The sequence below is a fragment of the Erinaceus europaeus genome, chromosome 1, assembly GCF_950295315.1.
Source record: "Erinaceus europaeus chromosome 1, mEriEur2.1, whole genome shotgun sequence".
NCBI classification, from domain to species: domain Eukaryota; kingdom Metazoa; phylum Chordata; class Mammalia; order Eulipotyphla; family Erinaceidae; genus Erinaceus; species Erinaceus europaeus.
In genome coordinates, this window is record NC_080162.1 from 154,194,717 (window position 1) to 154,218,139 (window position 23,423).

Sequence of the window (23,423 nt, forward strand, 5' to 3'; positions counted from 1 at the left end):
TAGAGAGTTAAACTGTTGGCATTGAAATTTTATTTTATTTTTTAAATTTTTTATATTTATTTATTTATTCCCCCTTTTGCTCCCTTGTTTTGGTTATTGTTATTGTTGTTGATGTTGTCATTGGTTAGGACAGAGAAATGGAGAGAGGAGGGGAAGACAGAGAGGGCGAGAGAAAGATAGACACCTGTAGACCTGTTTCTCCGCCTGTGAAGCGACTCCCCTGCAGGTGGGGATCCAGGGGTTTGAACCATTGAAATTTTATTTTAAAGAACAGAAGGAAAGCACAAAGCAGAATTTGGACTGGAGTTGGTGTACTGAACCAAAGTAAAAGACTCTGGGGTAGTGGGGGAGGGTTCAGGTCCTGGGAGTCAGAGGAGGACCTAGTGAGGTTTGAATTGTTATATAGAAAACTGAGAAATGTTACACATGTACAAACTATTGTATTTTATTTTACTGTTGACTGTAAACTATTAGTTCCCCAATAAAGAAATTTAAAAAAGAAGCAAATTTATTTTAGTCTGTTTCCTTGTTTATACTAATGTCATTAGTATATACTAATGATTTTTTAGTCATCTAAATTTATAATCAAATTAAATTCTTCACTTTTCTCATTGTTTCTCAGAAGTAGTTTTTTTGTGGATCCGGTGGTAGTGCAGCGGGTTAGGTGCCCGTCGAGCAAAGCGCAAGGACCAGGAGTAAGGATCCCAGTTCCAGCCCCTGGCTCCCCAGCTACAGGGAGTCGCTTCACAGGTGGTGAAGCAGGTCTGCAGGTGTCTTTCTCTCCTTCCTCTGTCTTCCTCGCCTCTCTCCATTTTTCTCTGTCCTATCCAAAAACAACGACATCAGTAGCAACGATGATAATAACCACAACACAATAAAAACAGCCAGGGTAACAAAGGGGCCTCCAGGAGCAGTGAATTTGTGGTGCAGGCACCAAGCCCCAGCAATAACCCTGGAGGCAAAAAAAAAAAGTTTTTTTTCTTTCCCCATTTTTTTTGCTCGTTTTTATGATTTTTCAGGCTTCTTTTCATTTTCCAGCAATTAGTGTAGTTATTTTTTTGGTGCTAAGGATCAAATCAAGAGCCTCATGTATTTGAGGCATGTCTTACCAGTGAGCTAACTGGTAATTCACTTTTCTTAATGTAGTGAACATGTAACCCTAGTAACTATAGTAACCATAGTGTGCCTGCAAAGTGTGATAAAGACAGAAACAAATGTATACATAGGATAAGACTCAACCCAAACCTGATTGGCCAATGGAGATACAACTTTGAAACCAGAGGCAAGCTAAGTATAAGTAAAGGCTCAGAAACCAGCGAAATGAAGCACTTCCACGGTTACTGACCGAGATGCTGCCTGTGCTACTAAAAACTTAAAGCACAGGCAGCTAGGCCAAGTAACTTCTTCCACAGCTTCCAGGGACCCTCACTCAGAAAAAGGAGCTCCTCCCCCTCAACACAGCGGGTGGTGACTAAGTCCTGAGCCTTACCTGCTATTAAGTGAAGGTGTGACTTTTCTCTGGCATCTAAAATAAGTAAAAAAAATCATTGCTTAACCCCGACATGCTCTCCGAGTGAGTACTTGCTCTAAATCCTTGCTCATGACACTCAACTACTATTTAGACCCTAAAGAGAGATCATTAATCTGTTTTTTTTTAAGTTTTTATTTATTGGATAGAGACAGCCTGAAATTGAGAGGGAAGGAGGAGATAGGGAGGAGAGACAGAGAGACACCTGAAACACTGCTTCACCACTTAAAAAGCCTTCCCCCTTCAGGTGGGGGCTGGGGGCTCAAACCTGGGTCCTTACCCATTGTGATCTGCTCATCCAGGTCCATCCAGCTCCTAATCTCTAGGTTTTACCATTCCTCATGCATAGTACCATAAAGACTAATTATCCTACAGCAATCTTTAATGATAATTTTTGGTTGGAACTTATTTTTAAGTACTCTGATATAGTTTGAATTATAAAATTCTTGAAAGCAGAAACCATGCCATATTCTCTGAATAGATGCTTTGGAAGTATGTGGATGAATATGAAAATAATTGGTTAGCTGACACTTTAATAGCATTTTATACTATTTGATTTTACTTGTTAAATGACACACTTTTATTGGACTTTTTAAAATTGTGTGCAACAAAACAGTTATTTTAGATTATCAAATGAGTTCTCTATATTCAGATTGACTGTTAGATGGCTTAGGATAGGCTCTTAATTTTAAAAATTCTGTTCTCTATATGCACATGCTTGGACTATTGCTACTGCAGTTAATATTCATAAAACCAATTTATAAGGCATTTGAATTTTTTCCTATAATTTTAAATTTGGTACTTTTGCAAATGAACTACAGTAGTCTTATCTGTTACCTGGCTTCTCAATTTCTTCTATATTTATGTGCAACTGAAAGATAAAAACTGCCTAAACTGCAGTGTTGCTCCTTTTGGTAGTATTGGGCAGAAGATTAAGCTACATGATTAGCCAAAATGACCATACATTGATTATCCATAATTATTTGTCTTCCTAAAGAGTTTATATGAAATTTTAGACCCATTTTAATCTATAGAGGTTTTGTTTACTATGCAAAAATTAGTTTTTCTCTTATGTATCACTGTAGTCTGCATTTTACTTAGCCACAAAATAATTTTTGGTTCATTAACAAATGTAATTTTTGTTATTAGGAATTGAACCTATAGTGTATCTTGACAATAGAATAAGGTTGGGCATTTGGGCTTTTTGTGGAAGTGAATGCTACATGCACACATATAAATTGATTCTAAACTAATCAGTTTGTCTCTGAGCTTTAGAAAGTATTACTGTAATAAGATACTTCCATAAAGATAAAAAGTCAGTGGTCCGGGAGGTGGTGCAGTGGATAAAGCATTGGATTCTCAACCATGGGGTCCCGAGTTCGGTCCCCGGCAGCACATGTATCAGAGTGATGTCTGGTTCTTTTTCTCCTCCTATCTCTTTTATGAATACATAAATAAATAAAAAAAAAAAGATAAAAAGTTAAGCAAGTGTTAGGAAATTCACTGATTAAAAAAATTGGTAGTGTTTCCCATTTTAAGGAATATTATAAACTAAAAATGTCTCAACTTTCCATTTTCCCACTGAGAGGTAGCCACTCATTTCTGGGATGGTGTAAAAGAAACTATCAGTAAATATGCAAAAACTTTTCTCTTATTAATGTAAAAGAGAAGGTATACTACAGGGTGCACCCCCCTTTGTCCATTTAAATTTTCTAATGTATTAGAGTGGTCTGTCTCCTGTCGTGTGAAACTGTCTCATCTTTTTTTTTTTTTTTTTAACCAGAAGCACTTAATTCTGACTTTTGGTGCTGCTAGGGATTGAGTTTAGCATGTCTGAACCCCAGGCATGGAACTCTTTTTGCATAAGCACTATTCTTTCTCCCCAGGATTAAAATAATAACATCTAAAACAGATTTTTGCAGCCTCAGAATGTCTGTAATGTATCTATAAATATTTTATTTCTTTCTCTTTTTTTTTTTTGATAGAAGATGAGAGAGGGAGAAGTGAGGAGACAGTAGGAAAGACCTTTGTGTAGTACTGCTTCCCTGCTAGTGAAGCTTCTTCCCCCCTGCAGGTGGGAACTATTGATTTGAAACTGGGTCTTCAAGCATAATATGTGCTCTCTGTTGGGTGTGCTACCACCTGGCAGTCCTTCTCTCTATATTTTATTTAATTATATTTCCTATTTATTAGTGGACATTATTTAGGGCTCCCATTATATTCATTGCAACATTACTTCAAACAAACAAAATAAAAAGTAGTTCATTACCTGTAGGAAAAAAAAAAGTTTGAAGTTGAAATGGATGTTTGCTGGTAGAGAATAAAATAGGTTCCTTTTCTGGCCTAATTACTAATAAGTACATGAATGAGGGGAAGACACGCAAAATCAGAAGTTGACAATTGACTTGGAAGAGTGAGGGTTGGGAACAGTTCCCCTGGCATTATTTGTTTTGAATGAGGGCCAGCCTTGAATGTTTTTAGAAATTTGGTCCTTTAAAATGATACTTTATTCATGAGAACTGGTTTCTGACCTATTAATTGATATAGGGTGACTTCAGATAGTGAATTAACATCACTGTATATAATCTACAAGAAATGTCTTAACAATGTAATATATTTTATCTAATATGTAATCATTTTTATTGTACTATTTATTCAAAGATAAGACTTAAACTACTGAAATTAAGGAAGGTAAGGGGCCTTGTTGGACTCACATGTTACAGTGCACAAGGATAAAGGTTCAAGCCCCCTGTCCACACAGGGGTGGTAGGGGGGGTTTACTTTGTGAGTAGTGAAGCAGTGCTGCAGGTGTCTCACTGTTTCTCTCCCTTTCTACTTCTCCCTTTGCTTTCTGTCACTATTCAATAAATAAATAAAGATAATAAAATAAAATAAAAAATAAAAGAAGTTCAGTTCCTCTTTCAATAAACCTTCCCACATCAGTTTCTTGAGTAATGTTTATTTATTTATTTATTTATTTATTCCCTTTTGTTGCCCTTGTTTTTTTATTGTTGTAGTTATTATTGTTGTTGTCACTGTTGGATAGGACAGAGAGAAATGGAGAGAGGAGGGGAATACAGAGAGGAGGAGAGAAAGATAGACACCTGCAGACCTGCTTCACCGCCTGTGAAGCGACTCCCCTGCAAGTGGGGAGCTGGGGTTCGAACCGGGATCCTTATGCCGGTCCTTGTGCTTTGCGCCACCTGCGCTTAACCCGCTGCGCTACAGCCCGACTCCCTTGAGTAATGTTTTTTTTTAAATACTTTGTAAGTTTTTAGATGTTTGCTTATAAGCAAAATTTAATATTCATTCTAAGGGTGTCAGAGCCTGTTGAATAACAAGTCGTAAAGTGATAAAAGTCACTTTATTATAGGGAATATCAAGGAACTAAGTTGATGTTATACAAAATGTGACTGCTCTTTGATTCCCTCAGACCACTATTGATGTAAATGCAGAGTAAGATTGTATAAGTTGTGGCAGGTATGTATTGTTGGTAACTGGTCTGTCAGAATACTGTTGGAGATTATAGGGCAAATAAAGTTGATAGTGTAGTAGACAAATAATGCTCCCTGAAACCTGTGAACATCACCTTCTGTGGCTGAATTAAAAGCTGTTCAGCTGGCATAAGATAGGAAGATTATTTGAGAGTTGTGATGGGCCCAATGTAATCACAGGGTGCCTTAAAAATGCAGGGGGAGTACAGGTCCTGGAAAAGGATGACAGAGGACCTAGTGGGGGTTGTATTGTTATGTGGAAAACTGAGACATGTTATGCATATACAAACTATTGTATTCATTGTTGACTGTAAAACATTAATCCCCCAATAAAAAAATAAAAAAAAAATGCAGGGGAGATGAAGTCAGAAAAGAAATTAGTCTCAAGTTGTTGACTTAGAAAGTGGAGTAAGGGTCATGGGATAAGCAGTGGAAATAGACACCAGAATTTTAAAAATCCAGGAAACTAAGTCCAGACTGGAGCCTTTGAAAGATTGCAGCCTTTCTAGTTCTTGGTTTTAGCCATCTGAGACTCATGTCAAACTTCTGATTCCAGAATTGTACTATAATAAGCTCTAATTTAAAGCTGTAGTTTCAAGCCATTATGTTTGTGGTAATTTGTTATAGCAGTGATAGAAAACTACTACAGGTAATGAATACTGGAAATATTCATTGGGATTCATTAGAGAGATAATTTCTTAGAGGTGCTAAACAACTCTCAGCAGCACAATATTAATACGATATATTTAAAACTAATAAAGCTAGTACTGCTGTGTTTGAGTGGATAGCCTTGAGAGTCCTGCCAGATGGGACTTTCACATTTTTATAGTGTTCTAGTGGCATTTCTTTTTTTTTTTCTTTTTTATTTAAGAAAGGATTAATTAACAAAACCATAGGGGTACAACTCCGCACAATTCCCACCACCCAATCTCCATATCCCACCCTCTCCTCTGATAGCTTTCCCATTCTCTATCCCTCTGGGAGCATGGTCATTGTGGGTTGTAGAAGGTAGAAGGTCTGGCTTCTGTAATTGCTTCCCCACTGAACATGGACGTTGACTGGTCGGTCCGTACTCCCAGTCTGCCTCTCTCTTTCCCTAGTAGGGTGGGTCTCTGGGGAAGCAGAGCTCCAGGACACATTGGTGGGGTCTTCAGTCCAGAGAAGCCTGGCCAGCATCCTGATGACATCTGGAACCTGATGACTGAAAGGAGAGTTAACATATGAAGCCAAACAAATTGTTGAGCAATCATGGACCCAAAGCTTGGGATAGTGGAGAGGAAGTGTTAGGGGGATACTCACTGCAAACTCTAGTGTACTTCTGCTTTCAGGTATGTATTTTGCAGTAGTTTACGGATACGTGTGAACATATGTTCTCTCTCACAGAAACTGGTGTATATCTAGGTTTTGGGACTTTGTTAGAAAGTGAACCACCTGAGATGGAATTAGAGTATACTATGAAAGGAAAGGTCTCACCCGAGTAATGACCCATCCCTCCCACCCACTCCCACCCCCCAGTGGCCCAGGAAGCTGCATGTCTACCCCTCACCACAGGGTTTTTACTTTGGTGCCTTACTTACAATTTGGTCAGGTCCTGCTTTTAGTTTCCCTTTCAGATCTTCTTAGTCAACTTCTGTTGATGAGTGGGATCATCCCATACTCATCTTTATCTTTCTGACTTAGCTCACTTAACATAATTCCTTCTAGCTCTGTCCAAGATGGGTCAGAGAAGGTGGGTTCATTGTTCTTGATAGCTGCATAGTATTCCATTGTGAATATATACCACAGCTTTCTCAGCCACTCATCTGTTGTTGGGCACCTGGGTTGCTTCCAAGTTTTAGCTACTATGAATTGTGCTGCTATGAACATAGGAGTAGACACCTCTTTTTGGTTGGGTGTTATGGAGTCCTTGGGGTATAACCCCAGGAGAGGAATTACTGGATCATATGCAAGGTCCATGTCTAGCCTTCTGAGAGTTTTCCAGACTGCTCTCCACAGAGGCTGTACCAATTTATATTCCCACCAGCAATGGAAAAGGGTTCCTCTGTCCCCATAACCACTCCAGCATTTGTTGCTGCTGTCCTTTTTGATGTATGTATTCTTTTTTTTTATTTTTATTTTATTTTATTTTTTTATTTAAGAAAGGATTAATTAACAAAACCATAGGGTAGGAGGGGTACAATTCCACACAATTCCCACCACCCAATCTGCATTTCCCACCCCCTCCCCTGATAGCTTTCCCATTCTCTATCCCTCTGGGAGCATGGACTCAGGGTCATTGTGGGTTGCAGAAGGTGGAAAGGTCTGGTGGAAGGTAATTGCTTCCCCGCTGAACATGGGCGTTGACTGGTCAGTCCATACTCCCAGTCTGCCTCTCTCTTTCCCTAGTAGGGTGTGTCTCTGGGGAAGCTGAGCTCCAGGACATACTGGTGGGGTCTTCAGTCTAGGGAAGCCTGGCCGGCATCCTGATGACATCTGGAACCTGATGACTGAAAGGAGAGTTAACATAGTATAATGAAAAAAGGTAGAGAAAAACATTAATAGCATTTATTTCAAGAATTTGATTTTGTTACTATGCTTCCTTGTGAATTTCTGTTTGTAGTCTGCTTATCATGCCTTTGTGAAATTTACTGAGTTTTCAGTGATTTTATTTTACCCTTTTGTAGGTGTATTAGTAATCTTTGTAGTGTAAAGAGGGGAAATACCACCAGAATGGTCATATGCTTCAGCTCATGCTTAAGCTGACTTGCAGGAAAAGAGGCATCCTTCTGTCTAAAACTTTGACTCTATGGTGGGTTTCCTACCAGGAATTTGACAGCTTGTGCCCTCAATAACTCTTAAGTTACTGCTCATTATTTAATTTTTCATCTCTGTGATGTAGATAGGCAGTTTTCATACAGACGGACTGATGACAAGTGTTTCAGATTTTGCCAAGAAACCAAGAGAAAACAACTCCTAACACTGAGAAATTTGAAGAGTAAAGAGAAGTGCTTGTGCATTTTATATAATTTTGCTGCAGGGGCTTCCTACCTGTGCAATTTCACTACTTCTAATGAATTCTTTTTTTTTATTTTAATTTTTATTTATAAAAGTAGGGTAAGAGGGGTACGACTCCACACAGTTCCCACCACCAGAACTCTGTATCCCATCTCCTCCCCTGTTAGCTTTCCTATTCTTTATCCTTCTGGGAGTATGAACCCAGGGTCATATGAATTCTTATTTATTCATTTTTATATCAGGTGAAGGGTGAGAGGCAAAGAATGTGTGAGAGAGGAATGATACTATAGTCGACAATAGTTGACAGTTCATGGATCCTCTTTGCATGGTGTGCCCATGTGGTCTTTTCCCCATGATCAAGTGTGTGTTTTACCAGATGAGCTATCAGACAACTTCACCAGTGTGTCCTGGAGCTCTGCTTCCCCAGAACCCTGCCCCACTAGGGAAAGAGACAGGATGGGAGTATGGGTTGACCTGTCAATGCCCATGTTCGGTCGGAAGCAACTACAGAAGCCACACCTTCCACCTTCTGCACCCCATAATGACCCTGGGTCCATACTCCCAGAGGGATAAAGAATAGGAAAACTATCAGGGGAGAGGATAGGTTGTTTGTCCAGGGAAGTCTGGTTGGCATCCTGCCAGCATCTGGAACCTGGTGGCTGAAAAGAGTTAACATACAAAGCCAAACAAATTGTTGACCAATCATGAACCTAAAGGCTGGAATAGTGCAACAGGGGCAAAAAAGGGTAAATAAATTAAGAAAAATATTGTATCCTGCTGCTGGGAGATAGCTTCCTTGTTTTTTTTATTGTTGCGTAATTGATGTCATTGTTAGATAAGACAGAGAAGTGGAGAGGAGGGGAAGACAGAGAGAGGGAGAGAAAGAGAGACACCTGCAGATCTGCTTCACCACTTGTGAAGTGACCCCCTGCAGGTGGGGATCCAGGGGCTCAAACAGCAAACCTTATACAAGTCCTTGCGCTTTGCGCCATGTGTGCTTAACCTGCTGTGCTACTGCTTGACTCCCAGGATACAACATTTTAAATGAAATCCAAGACATTCCAGAATTTTGGGGCTCATAATGTATGAAATCCATATGTTTGGAAATACATGTACACATACAGATGTATATATAATGCACTATTTACTCTTCACAAATTTAAGGTTAGTTTCCTATTTTATAAGGGAACTGAAGGTCATTGGTTAAATAATTTTCCCAAGGCTGTAAAGTTTGGCATCAGATGCTTTGTTTCCTAGTATTTTATTCCTTTTCAACCAAGAATAAGAAAAAGAAGGACCTGAGAGACTGAGCGATAGGGAAAGGGCTCTAAATTGAACATTTAACTACGAAAATGGAAAGTTTACTTTTGAGTTATGGACCTTTTGTGGAAACTGTTCTGCTACAAGAGGGCTTCATGACTTAATAGTTTAGATTTGAGTTGTGACTCAGTTTAGCTCTCAGTTTCCCTGAACTTTGGTGTTACCAGTAAAATGAGGTTATGGCTCTTTTAGGGCTATGGTGAAGAATTGGAGCCTGGTGACTGCTTTAGGTAGTAACTACATAGAAACTGAATGCACACACATATCATCACTGCTAAAAAGAAATGATTTGTATTTATCATTGAATGTGGAGTTAATTGGCTGTTCTCTGCACTTTGGGCAAATAATTTGACCCCTTAGATTATCCTTTTCTGTTTTATTGATTACGTATTTGTTTTTTTCTATCTGCCCTTTACTAAGCAAAATGTTTCCCCTTTGTAGTTCCTTCTACTCTTGAGATAACCTTAATTCATCCATGACTCCTATAGCTAGATCTTCAAGGCAAGAAGAAAAAGAACCTTTGTTCATGTTCTCAAATAGTGGGTATTCTGTTGGTTCATTAGTCTGGGTGAGTGCCATCCTTACCTTTGAAGAGAAAGGAGCATCAAGGAGCAATTGGCTGCTTGTCTTTGGTTGCTAGGAGGGAAGGAAAGTGAGTCAGTATTCATTTTGTTCTCCTCCCACTCTGTAACATCTGTCTTCCATCTGTATGCTTCATACCTCCTTTGACTTATCTTTAACCTATAAAACATCCCTAAGCTGCCAGGAAGGTACCTACATGCTTAACTTACTCAGTTCTTTATTCTGCTATGCCATTTTTTCTTATTTGTCCGTATCTTTTTTTTCAGATTTTTTACTCTGCTTTTACTGTTTTAGACTTGAGCACTCCTAAGTTTCCTTTCTTTCTTTCTTTCTTTCTTTCTTTCTTTCTTTCTTTCTTTCTTTCTTTCTTTCTTTTTTCTAAGTGTCAGAAAAAAAGACAGAATACATTGTGACAGAAGCTTCAGAAATGGCTAGGCTTAGGTCATTCTCAGATAACTAAAACTTGATTATATTCAAATGTAGTTTTGGCCAATAGTGAACAAACAGGATAGAGCTCCAGGGGACCTTAAGAATTATAGAATTTAGCATCTTCATTTTATTGGCAAGGACGTGATGTTCTGGAGAGTTGTCGAGAGCCATACAGCAAAGTTATGAGTGGAACCAAAGGTAGACCTTTGTCTCTTGATTTTTGCATAGTTGAGATGGAATTATATCAGTATTAAAACATTAAAAACACTTTAATGATCTTTGGTAGTATTTTAACACTTTATGCTTTTACTCATTTTTAAAAAAGTGTATTTCAATTTATGGAATTAAAAAATATTCCTTCCATTGGAAGGTTCCTTATTCTTTATCCCTCTGGGACTATGGATCAAGGATTTTTATGGGGAGCAGAAGGTGGGAGGTCTGACTTCTGTAATTGCATCTCCACTAAAATGTGTGTTAGCAGGTCAATCCATACCCCCAGCCTGTTTCTGTCTTTTCTGAGTGGGGCAGGGTTCTGAGGAGGTGGAATTCCAGGACACATTGGTGAGGTCATTTGCCTAGGGAAGTCAGGTTGGTTTCATGGTAGCATCTACAATTTGGCTGAAAAGCATTAAAATAAAAAGAACAAATTTGGGGCCCTGTCTGTTCTGATCAGCTTTCTAGTTCCATTACCAACTCTGAAACCAGCTTTCCAGACAATACTTTTAGCCCATTTGCATATTAGCTATCAGGCTCAAGCAAAAATCAGTAAAGTCATGGGCCCCTTGGAATATAACTAAAAGAGACTTTCTAACTTCTTCCAACATGAAGACCCCAATCTCATTTGCTATATTCTTACCTTGAGGTTCCTGTCTTTGCAGTTTTAACACTGTGGTAAATGTTGCTTCCTTTATAGACCATATATTGCATTGTAACTGTATTCTCTTCTATATTTGATGTTTGCTTGGGGATTGATATAGGGATAAAGCTTTGGACTCGTAAGCGTGAGGCCTGAATTTGGTCCCTGGAATTGCATGCGTCAGAGTAATGTGATAGTTCCCCCTCCACTCTCCCTCTCCCTCTCTCCCCCTCTCCTCCTCTCCTCCTCTCCTCCTCTCCTCCTCTCCTCCTCTCCCTCTCTTTCTCCTCTCAGTATTATTAAATAAACTATAACAACTTACTCCTGATACTCCTTATTTTCTGAAAGGAAGCCTTCACTTGGTTCCTATTGTAGGAAGAAGTTCAAGCTTCATTTGTGGGCTTTCTTTTCTTTTTCTTTTTTTTCCTTTTGCCCCTAGAGTTTTCCCCTTTACCTTCTTCCTCGTTAGGAACAGAGACAGTGAGAGAGATGAGAGACTCTTCTAATGCTGCCCCACTGCTTTGTAGGTGTCCCTCCTGCAGGTGGTGGTCAGTGGTTTAACGTGTGCTACCTTTGTGCTTTATCTTCTTTTTCTGTTAGTTAACTTACTACCTTTTGGCTTCCTTGTCTGTGCCTACCAAGGCTTCATCTTTTCTAGAAAAATCTTTTCAGTCCCACCAAATCTCCCAACAGTTTGATTGAGGTGCCCCATAATATCCTGTGTAACTGTACCGTGACTCTACTCTGGAGTTCCTGAGGTCCTTTCAAGCGTCTGAGGGGCCAAATACTGGGGGTTTCTGTTTTAATATCTGAAAACATCTTGATTATGCAAAGCAGTAGGGTTTATTGAAAAAAAAATAGCTTGGGCCATACTACACTAAAATCTGTTCAGCATTGTGACCAGTTTATAAGAAAAAAGCAATCCGTATAAAGTTTCTAGCACAGCTCCTCCACTTGGTTTTTCATCTAGTCTCACTTTCAGTTCCTCACAACTTTATAACCTAGGGCTCATTTTCTTCCTTTGAGATTTAGGCTCTTAGGGTAATTTGTTCATGATATTTTATTTGCGTATTTATATTTTTGTGATACAAACTTTTAAAATCAGAACCTAGATGCAGCCTCATGAAGGCTTTGCTATGAAGGCTTTTTCTAAATTGACTAGTTGGTTTTCAGAATTATGAAGTTTTGAATGTATATATTTATACCTGTATGTGCAGTCAGAATCCTCATGCCTACTGCTGAAGTTTCAATGCTACCCACCAAAGGAATCTTTCTAACCATTTGCCCCACCCCTTCCCTCTATAAATAATTTTTCAGGATCAAAGAGTTAGCTTTTTTTTTTAATTTGTTTGTCATGTCCATAGGTGAGTGAAATCATCCAATAATTGTCTTTCACTTTGTTGCTTATTTCACTTAGAATAACCATTCTTTGTTTGTTGCATTAAATCAGGAGCAATGTCTTACCAAATTTTCAACTGTTCTCACACTTCCCTTAGGTTATAAGAAAATACTGTACCAACATCTTATTGTTTTATAGGAAGGTTTGGCTTTTCTTTCTTTTCTTCTTTTTCTTTTTCCTAAGCCCTCCACAAGTTGCTGTGGTAATCTTTAACTTGAGGAAGCATGTTAACTTTTTTTTTTTCTTCCAGTTTTTTAATTTTAATTTTATTTATAAAAAGGAAACACTGAAAAAAAACCAAAGGACATGAGGGGTACAACTCCACACAGTTCCCACCACCAGAACTCCGTATCCCATCCCCTCCCCTGATAGCTTTCCTATTCTTTAACCCTCTGGGAGTATGGACCCAGGGTCATTGTGGGATGCAGTTATATTCCAAAGGGCCTGTGGCTATACTAGTTTTTTTTTTTTTAATTCCTTCAAACATCAGTGTGTGTTGTGAGCCACAAATTAATTATTTTCCCATTGTTTCTTTCTATATTGATTGTATATACTAATTTTTGTTAAGCATTCTTGAAGCCTGTTTTACCTCCTCTTGTGTTATACCTCCTCTTGCAGCTCTGCTTGTTTCTCATCAGATCAGAGAGAAAGGAATCTGGGAAATCTGGTTTCATTCTTACACTGTTCTTGTTGACATACTGATGTTTTTTTTCAGGCTTTTAGTACCTGGTCCTAAGTGTGATTGCAGTAGATCAGACATGGATTAACCACACATTCTGAAATAGAAATGTGATTACCCATGCCTTTTAAAATTTTTTAACTAGAGAATACATATATTCTTTCCCTCCCTTTTATTTATACTATGTGCGCTTAACCCAGTGTGCCACAGCCAGACCCCCCCCTTTTATTTATTTATTGGATAGAGACAACCAGAAATTGAGAGGGGGGGAGGTGATAGAAAGGGAGAGACAGATACCTACAACACTACTTCACCTCTCGCAGAGCTTTCTCCCTGAAGGTGGGCACCCGGGGGCTCAAACCCCTGTCCTTGCACATTGTAATGTGTGCTCAACTAGGTGTGGCACCACCCGGCCTCCCATTCCTTGTTTTAAAAAATATTTTTGTTTATTTGGAGAGAGACATAATCTTCCCTCCTGCAGGTGGGGACTAGGGGCTTCAATATGGGTCTGTAATGTGTGTGCTCAACCAAGTGCACCACTGCCTGGCCCCCTGTCCTTTCCTCGTTAATATTTTTACTTGATGTACTTGAAAGTGATTATGCTAATGCCTTCATAGATTTAATGAAATTTTATTTATTTATTTATTATATATTTTTTATTTAAGAAAGGATTAATTAACAAAACCATAGGGTAGGAGGGGTACAATTCCATACAATTCCCACCACCCAATCTCCATTTTCCACCCCCTCCCCTGATAGCTTTCCCATTCTCTATCCCTCTGGGAGCATGGACCCAGGGTCATTGAGGGTTGCAGAAGGTAGAAGGTCTGGCTTCTGTAATTGCTCCCCCCTTGAACATGGGCGTTGACTGGTCTTATTTATTTATTAATGAGAAAGATAGGAGAGAGAGAAAGAACCAGACATCAGTCTGGTACATGTGCTGCCGGGGATTGAACTCGGGACCTCATGCTTGAGAGTTCAGTGCTTTATCCATTGTGCCACCTCCCAGACCATGGTTTAATGAAATTTTAAATGAGATGGCATGCAGTTATCACTTGGTTCTGTCTCTGTAGCTCTGCTTACTCTTCTTCACGCCTTTTTCACTCACAAGTGTGAACTTTGATGTAAAAAGCCAACATTTGTTTTCCTATTTTAATTTTTGTATAGGTTAGAATTCAAAGGGAGCTGAGAAGGATCAGGTCTCTCTTCAACCTTAGAACCAAACAGAAGGGAAATAATTTTTCAATATAGTAAATTATAGTATTTCTTAGAAAGGTGTTTGTCAAATGTCTATGCATAGTCAGAATTACTCATATCCAATCCTCAGACAAGTGCCACAGTGGAGACTGACAGGCACTATTTTCCAATACAGCATTGTGACTTTCTTTCCTTTTAGGAACACATTCATTTTTTGAATACTGGATAAAATATGTTCACTTGTGTTTAGAGCCATGTTGTTAAGTAAAATTGTTGAATGCTAGAGTTACAGTGATAATTAAGATGATTGAGCTGAAAAAGAATATCCAAACTTTAGAGGAATATTCTACAAAAATCAACATTCTACAAAATACACTTATTTGAGGAGGATGGTACTGTTTGTCCTTACATGTTTTTTTCTTTTAAGTTTTGTTTTTGGGGGTTTGGGTGAGGGACATTGGAACCAACCAAAGTTGTATAAAGTCAATAAGTTAGATATGAGTTGTTGTTGTTATTATCATTATTATTTCTCTCTCCAGAGTTATCACTTGGGTCTATTCTGGCACTACTAATCCATGGCTCCTGGTGGCCATTATATTTCTCCTCCTCTTCCTCTCCCTTTTCCTTTTTTTAAATTTAAGGAGAAAATTGATAGGGAAGAGAGAGAGAAAAATAGATACCTGCAGAACTTCTAAACCACTTGTGATACCTGCAGGTGGGGCTGGGATGGGGGGCTTGAACCCAGGTCATTGCTCTTAGTACTGTGTTCTTAACTGGGTGTGCTATCACCCGGATGCCAATATTATTTTTTTTTTCTCAGAAAATTTAAGGAGAGGGTGAGGGGTAAGGCATACAGTGGGGCATACTTGACAGAACTATCCCAATAATGTGGAATAGCTTGATAATGATGGTCTGAGGACCCTGACAAAGTTCAAAACTTGTCTACTTTTCTTCTCTAAAGTTAAGAGTGAGATATCAGCTTTGCCATTGTTAGCTGCCATAGTTTTTTTATTTTTTTTAATTTTTTTTTTTAAGCATTTTATTTGATGCTTAATGGTATATAGGATGGCTGTTGACACTTGGGTATGGTTGCTCATCTCCTAGTGAGTTGTCATTCGTCTTTGCTTTTGACCCTGGATATTTCTTTTTTCCCCATGCCTCCTGATTTAGTAATTTATAAGACTGATAAATCAGTTTACTTATTAACTATAATTGAACAAAGGTTACACTATGTATTTAGTGTTATATATAGAAATTCTTAGTGTTTAAAGTTGCATTTCTGTTCTCTCAAAGGCTATTTGATTTCTTACTATATATGCTTAACCCAGTGCATCACAGCCTAGCCCCAGCTGTTTGATTTCTTAAAGAAGTCTCTGGTGTAGGGAAGGAAGGAGAGAGGCATGTTTTATTTTTTAAGTCATTAGTTTTCAGTAAAATTTGTTAACTTTTTAAACTTATCATAAGGTTTACCTAGTAAAGCAGCATGGATATTTGAAGATTGACCTCATAGTAGGCGATTTACCTTTTCTGTGTCTGCAGTTGAGCATCAGTACAGAAGAGGTCATACTTAAACTACCTTTTGTGGATGTTATAAGAATGAATAGACAGTTAAAGAGCTTAACACTGGCCATCAAAATATGTCTTTGAGAAATAGAAATTATAATAAATATTTTGTGTTTAATAATCTCAGATTACTTCCCTATTGAGCATTAATTTAAACGTCTTTATTTTTATTCTTCCTTTTCAGGATTACCTTATTTTTGGAAATCAAGTGCAATATTGAAAACAAACCACTGCATTATTGGAAGCCATTTCTGCTAATTTATTTGCATTTTTAAAATTTATGATTTGATTTGACTACTATCATGGGAGGAGCTGTGAGTGCTGGGGAAGATAATGATGATTTAATTGATAACTTAAAAGAAGCTCAGTATATCCGCACTGAAAGAGTGGAGCAAGCCTTTAGAGCAATTGACCGTGGAGATTACTATTTGGAAGGCTACCGGGACAATGCATACAAAGACTTAGCCTGGAAGCATGGGAACATACACTTGTCAGCACCTTGCATTTATTCTGAAGTTATGGAAGCATTGAAACTTCAACCCGGATTGTCTTTTCTTAACCTGGGAAGTGGAACCGGATATTTAAGTACAATGGTGGGCTTAATTTTAGGTAATTTTGTTTTTGTAAAATTCTATTTTAAAAAGTTAGTTGCATTTGTATTACTGTTTGATGTTTTCAGGGTTTGTACACTATGTATTTTAATGTATATACTTAAGATGGCTAGCCTCCTTATTTAAGTATGGGCATACCAGTGATAATCCCAATCCCTAATCTGGTAGTTTATTCTGCATTCTATTCTAGATTTAGAAAGTTATTAGGACTATTTTCCAACACCCGATCACTATCTCCACTTACAGTTGGACACTTATTAGGCAGGAAATTTAGGAAGGCCATGTAATTTTCTTCAAGTGAATTATTTTGACTGCAGGCATAGGGAGCAGGAGTATATTGGTATTCCATTTGAAAAGAAATGGTGTTAGATTTTTTTTTTTTTTTTTTAGGGGGACAGGAGTATGTGGAAAATAGAGAATGTGGCAAAGCACAGGTAGGGGCAATGCAACAGACTCAGGAGAGAGTAGTATGCTTATAACTTTTCAGCACTGCCAGTGTTCAGTCCTGTTGTGACTGAACAGAAAGAGACAAAGCTTTCTGTTGTTAAGATCTTGGGGTGCTTACTGTGAGGACTAGACCTCTGTTATTGAGGTACTTTACATATATGAACTATCTTAGTGTTAATAGTAATCCTTTAGCATTATCTACAGGATGAAATGCATACCTTTGGAATTCCCATTACATAGGTAAGAACTAAGGCACAAATGTTAGATAAGTTGCCTAGAGCTACTTAACTGGAAGTATGGAAGGTGAAAAGCATGAATGAAAGAAAATTTATTAAAGAGTTTATGATGTTACATGGAGGATTAATAGTTAAGAATTTTTCTAAGCCATTTTTCAACCACTGTATTTACTGAATGTTACATTCAAGTAGAACATTAAGACACGTTAGACTTGCCCTTGAGTTTATAGACTGGTCGAGGTGGGAGACCTGTGAAAAGTAACAGTTTATCATTCATGATATCTGCAACAGTTAAGACACGCAAATTGTAACGATAAATTGGTTTAAAATTCATTGTAAAATGAAGTAACTTAGAGAAATGACTATACACTAGTAAGCTATTTCCCAAGGTGCTGATACAGTACTGGTTTATCTGTATGCTTGCATCAACATTAATGGTGTCCTTTCATTTTTGAAGTGTTTGGTTTTGGGCAGTGAATTCTGTGGCCATATGAATTTTAAGACATTTTTCAGACCTGAAATTCTGCCCCCCCTTTTTTCTTTAGTGGAATTCTTTTATTCCATAAGTGAATCAATTTGTTTTATTCCATAAGTGAATCATTGTTCCAAAAATGTTAGTAGTTAGTTTTTGCCAAGAAAGAATTTTAGTGGCTTATAATTTACATTTAGTGCATTTCCCCACTGAGATAGGAATTTCTTCTCAGGTTGGAATCTCAATTATCTATTACTAAACCCTTTTTGGGAAAGGAATCTGTAGTCTGAGCCAGTCTTCAGATTAAGGAATTTTAGTGGGAGTAGTTGGGAGAATTTTTTTTAAACAGATGTTATTGGGGTGGGGATCCCCAATAACAGAACACAGATTTTGTTGTGTGTGAACTGCATTCCAGTGCTCACAGCACATGAGAAGACACCTGGGGAGCTCTAAAGAGTGGCAGGGTACTGGGATGTCTTTGATCTTCACCATTCCTCTTGCTCTCATCACTCTAGCTAATATAAAAAGTGAAGAGATTGGCTGGGGGAGACTATTTATTAATGGTGTCATGCTTGAGTTCATTTCCCAGCATCACATTTAAATAAAAAGCTGTGTGTTTGGGGTAGGCTGGCAGAATTGCTTTCCTTCAACCAGTACATTTCTTAACCAACTGTGGCAACTCTGGGCAAGAATCCAGGCTGTATACTATGTCTGCTGAGCCTCAAAGTGTCTGTCTTCTTCCTCCTTAGCTTTATCAGCTTTATCAGACTCCTGTTCTGGAAGGTCAGTCTAGCCAAAGGGGTGGGGTGGGGGTGTGAGGAGGATGTTAGTTAGCAGACTTGCTAGCAATGATGTTGCCCTATCAAATTCTAGTCTTTAATCCAATCTCAAGGAGATTATGTTTCTTTGGCCAGATGCTTTTGTAGACTGACCTCAAACATTGTCTAATCTTCAATTTACTTTTCATTTTTAATAGTATTTATTTTTGCTATCAGGGTGATTACTGGGCTTTGGTGTTTGTACAGCTTCACTGTTCTGAATGGTCTGTTTTTTTTTGGTGGGGGGGGTGAGAGGTGGGCTAAAGAAGAGATACCTGCAGTACTGTTCCACCACTTGTGAAGTTTTCCCTTACAAGTGGGAATTGCAAGCTTGAACTTGGGTCCTGTGTATGGTAATGTGTGTACTCTTCTGGGTGGGTGAGTAACCACCTAGACCCTCAGTGTTTTTTTACTTATCTTTTTATGGAAAGGGGCTAATGGTTTACAGTACAGTTGTTGACACGTAGTTAAAGTTTCTCATCTCACCATGATAGGTATATGCAAAACACTGTCATCCCCAGCTTGGCTTCTTTTCCTCCATTATGCACCAGGATCCACCCCCTCCCCAACACGCACACACTCCCTACCCCTTTTCTAAAGACCTTTGCTTTGGTGCAATACACCAAACCCCAAACCCAGTACAAGTTTTACTTTGTGTTTCCCTTCCTGTTCTTACTTAAGGTTCTGTCTATGAGTGAAAACATCCAAAGGAAACAAACACATCTATAGAAAGATCAGTGTTTTTTATTCCATAGCAGAAGACACTTTGGGGAAGCAAATTATTGTATAAATTACTTGTAGTTCACTAGATATTTTTTCCTGTTGTAAGAGTTCAGGAAGTCATGACCATGGTTATTGCTCAGTATCTTATGATCATCTATAAGTAACCTTGCACAGTCAACACCAAGATACAGTTCCTTTCCTTTTGATGGTATATGCTTATTTAATGAGATGTATAAAATAAGTATTTTAAAGAAAGAACAAAATCTATAGAGCTTTGCTTATAGCTAGTAAATATTGGATCTGTTCATTTTCTAATGGGCACCCCCCCCCCCAGCTTCCTCTCTTGGTTGGTGTTTTGTGAATATTTAAATCAAGGGGGGGGCAGGCATAATATATACATACATAGAAAAAGGATGCTTAAGAGAATGCTTATGTCTTCCCCATAATTATCTGAGTGTGTGGAATCATATTTTGCTTCAAAGTGACCTCTCCTTACTAAGTATAACACCATGACTCTCAAGTGTTTCTCCCCTAGTTACAAGGAGAAGATGATAGGTGCTCACTACAGGCAGTAGTTCTCATCTGAGGACATACTCATTCTTCATCCTTTGGGGGAATCTGGACTGAGGCAGGGAGAGCAGGGTATCTTTGGCTCTGTAATACAGATCAGGAAAATGCCTCCTAAGCAATTTCCACTGACACTTCAGAAATATCCCTGTAAAAGATGAGTTACAATCTTGAGAGCTATTGTTGTACACTGAGAAAGATGGGTTCACTTTAGTTTCAGGAAATTTCTTGTGATTAAAGAACACTTGAAGCGGCTTCTTATGAATATATTTATCTATTTTTATCGTCATCACAGTTATAGCTGGGGTTTGCTACCTACCTGCACAGTGAATTCACTGCTCCTTATGGCCACTCCCCCCTCTTTTTAATTGGTAGGACAGAAAAAAAAATGTGAGTGGATTGAACTAGAGAAAGAGAAATAAAGGGAGACACCTGTGACACTGCTTCACTGTGAAGTTTTTCCCTACCAGATAAATGCTGGGGGCTTAAACCTGGGTGACTGTGTAGGGTAACGTTTGTACTCTACCCTGCCCCTGTGATTGAAAGTTTACTTTTACATCAGACCTTCAGATTGATCATTTCAATTTCAAATACATCTCATTTAGAAAATATTAATTCCAGGGAGTCGGGTGGTAGCACAGCGCGGCTTAAGCACACGTGGTGCAAAGCGAAAGCACCAGTTTAAGGATCCCGGTTTGAGCCCCCAGCTCCTCACCTGCAGGGGAGTCGCTTCACAGGCGGTGAAGCAAGTCTGCAGGTGTCTATCTTTTTCTCCCCCTCTCTGACTTCCCCTCCTCTCTCCATTCTCTCTGTCCTATCCAACAACGACATCAATAACAAAAACAATATAACTATAAACAGTAAAAAACAAGGGCAACAAAAGGGAAAATAAATATAAAAAAATAAAAAAAAGAAAATCTTAGATCCAGTTTGAAGATAAATTCATGTTTCATTTGCTTCTTTTTATAAGTGCCTTCCAAGAACTAAGGATTATTTATGAAAAACCTAGACAACTGATTCTTAGTATTTTCTGCTTAAGTTTAGAAAATCCTATTGAAAAATAGTGTATAAGGAAAGAGATCTCCCTAGCCCTCTATTTCTAGAGTTGAATTATATATCAAAACCATGGAAGCAAGTTACAGTCTTTTCAATTAAAGTTGGCATGATTCTTCTGCATTCTGATCCTTTACTCTTTTGAATTCATTCCCATTTTCTTCTATAACTTATAACATAAAAATTGTTTTTTTTAAAATAAAACCAATAACATGAGATCCACCTTATACTGGCCTTGTTCCAGCACTGCTGACCAGTAACTTGGCATGAACTTTATTTTATGTCCCTAAAATGAAACAGTTAACAAGCTGTGTGCTTACTAGGAAGCTTAGTACTAGCCTATATACATGCCTAGTACCACTATGTTTTCCAAAAGGAGTGATAATAGTCAAACTACATGTTATCATCATGATTGGTCTCTGTATTAGTTCACTTTACCATAGGACATTTAATGGCTCTTGTGTACTTTTTGTTGACTTTAACTTTAGCTACTGATGTGTGTGTGTGTGTGTGTGTGTGTGTCCCACCAATGAATCCATCTTTCTTAGTGGCCATTCATTCATGTATATGTGTACCTATATGAGACAGAGATATAGAAGCACTGAGATAACCTGCAGTTCTTCTATGCTGCATGTGAACCTTTTCCTTTGAAGATCAAGACCATTGACTTGAACCTGGGTCTTCATACTTGGTACTGTGCACTCTCTTAGATGTGTGTCACCACTCACCTTCTAAAAATTTTTTTTTTTTGATAAATCTTTTTGTTTTACTAGAGTACTGTTCAGCTCTGGTTTATGGTGGTGTAGGGGATTAAACTTGCGATCTTTTCTTTTTTAATTATTTATTTATTCCCTTTTGTTGCCCTTCTTGTTTTTTATTGTTGTAGTTATTATTGTTGTTGTTGTTATTGTTGGATAGGACAGAGAGAAATGGAGAGAAGAGGGAAGACAGAGGGGGAGAGAAAGATAGACACCTGCAGACCTGCTTCACCACCTATGAAGTGACTCCCCTGCAGGTGGGGAGCCAGGGGCTTGAACCGGGATCCTTCTACCAGTCCTTGTGCTTAACCCACTGTGCTACAGCCCGGCTCCCTAAACTTGGGACCTTTGATACCTCAGGCATGAAAGTCTTTTTGTATAACCATTATGCTGTTTCCCCAGTCCTACTTTTTTTTTTTTTTTTTGCCACTAGGATTATTGCTGGTGCTAGGTGCTGGCACTTTGAATCTTTCGCTCTGGGTGACCAATTTTTTTTTTTCATTCTCTCTCTCTCTGTGTTTTATTTGATATTACGGAGAGAAAAGAGAGGGAGAAAGATAAACATTCCACTGCTCATGAAACTTCCCTGCAGGTGTGGTAGTGGGGACTCAAACCTGGGTCCTCTTGCACGGTAGTGTGTACACTCAACTAAGTGTGCCACTGCCTTGTCCCTCTAACTTTCATTTTGAAGACTTTAATATTAATTTTGGATAGAGGCAGAAATCAAGAGGGAAGGGAGAGTGATATTCTTTCTCTTTCTCTCTCTCTTTCACTTGCCTACATCTTTGCAACAGTGCTTCACTGCTGTGAAACTTCCTCCATGTAGGTGAGGATTGGGGGCTTGAAACTGGGTCCTCGACCACTGCCTTATATGTGCAGTGCACTACCTGGCCCCACGTTTTCTCTAATTTTAGCTTCTCTACTTTTGATGAGTTACAATTTACATGCCATAAAGATCACTTATTTTAAGTATGCAGCTGAGTAAGTTTTCCCAAGTTTGCAGCTTTGCAGATATTACTGTAGTTGAGTTTGAGCACTTTCAGTATCCCAGAAAGCTCCCTGGCAACCGATTCCATCCACTCCCTATCTTCTACCACTAACTGCTCACAATGAGTAGTCTTTTTAAAATAGATGGAGCATTTCTATACATTTCCTATATATGAAATCATAGATCTGTATGTCTAGTTCCTTTCATGTAATATTTTAAGGCCCATTCATGCTGTAGTATATTTTAATATTTTGTGTTTATGACTGAGTAATAATTTATTGTAAGAATAGACCACATTTGTCCACCTACTGGTGAAAACTTGGGCTGTCATCACTTCTTGGCTATAAAAATAAGCCGTAGTGGGTATCCATGTAAAAATCTTTGTGTGAACATCCATTTTTATTTTTCTTGAGGTTCATATTGGTCGTCTTTCCCATTCTTTTTGGTATGATATAAACACAACTTAATAGTATTGTTTCCAGGTTTCTCATTAACAAATCAAAAATATTTTTTGGAAACTAAACCAAATCCCCCCCCCCCCCACACACACACCCATCTCCTCCAGCCTACTTTTTAAATTTTCTCTATTGAAAATTTTGTTTTCTTCCTTCTTTCTTTAAGGAAAGCCTGCTCTTAATATGTCTTTTGTTTTGAGCTTTGAACAAATCTAAATTGAAAAGGACTCTTTGATTTAAATTAGGTTAATCAT

At 38.3% G+C, this 23,423-nt stretch overlaps 1 protein-coding gene across 3 annotated transcripts in view; it reads left to right on the forward strand.

Moving 5' to 3' along the window:
* PCMTD1 (protein-L-isoaspartate (D-aspartate) O-methyltransferase domain containing 1) overlaps positions 1-23,423 on the forward strand; it is a 73,360-nt gene that overhangs the window by 6,175 nt on the left and 43,762 nt on the right. For 2 of the 3 annotated variants that reach the window (XM_060198488.1, XM_007515969.3), the window contains exon 2: positions 16,226-16,650. The exons of the other annotated variant lie outside the window; for it this stretch is intronic. In XM_060198488.1, the coding sequence (XP_060054471.1) occupies positions 16,344-16,650 (307 nt within the window). In that variant the 5' untranslated portion in view covers positions 16,226-16,343. The remainder of the gene's footprint in view (positions 1-16,225; positions 16,651-23,423) is intronic. 3 annotated transcript variants of the gene reach the window in all.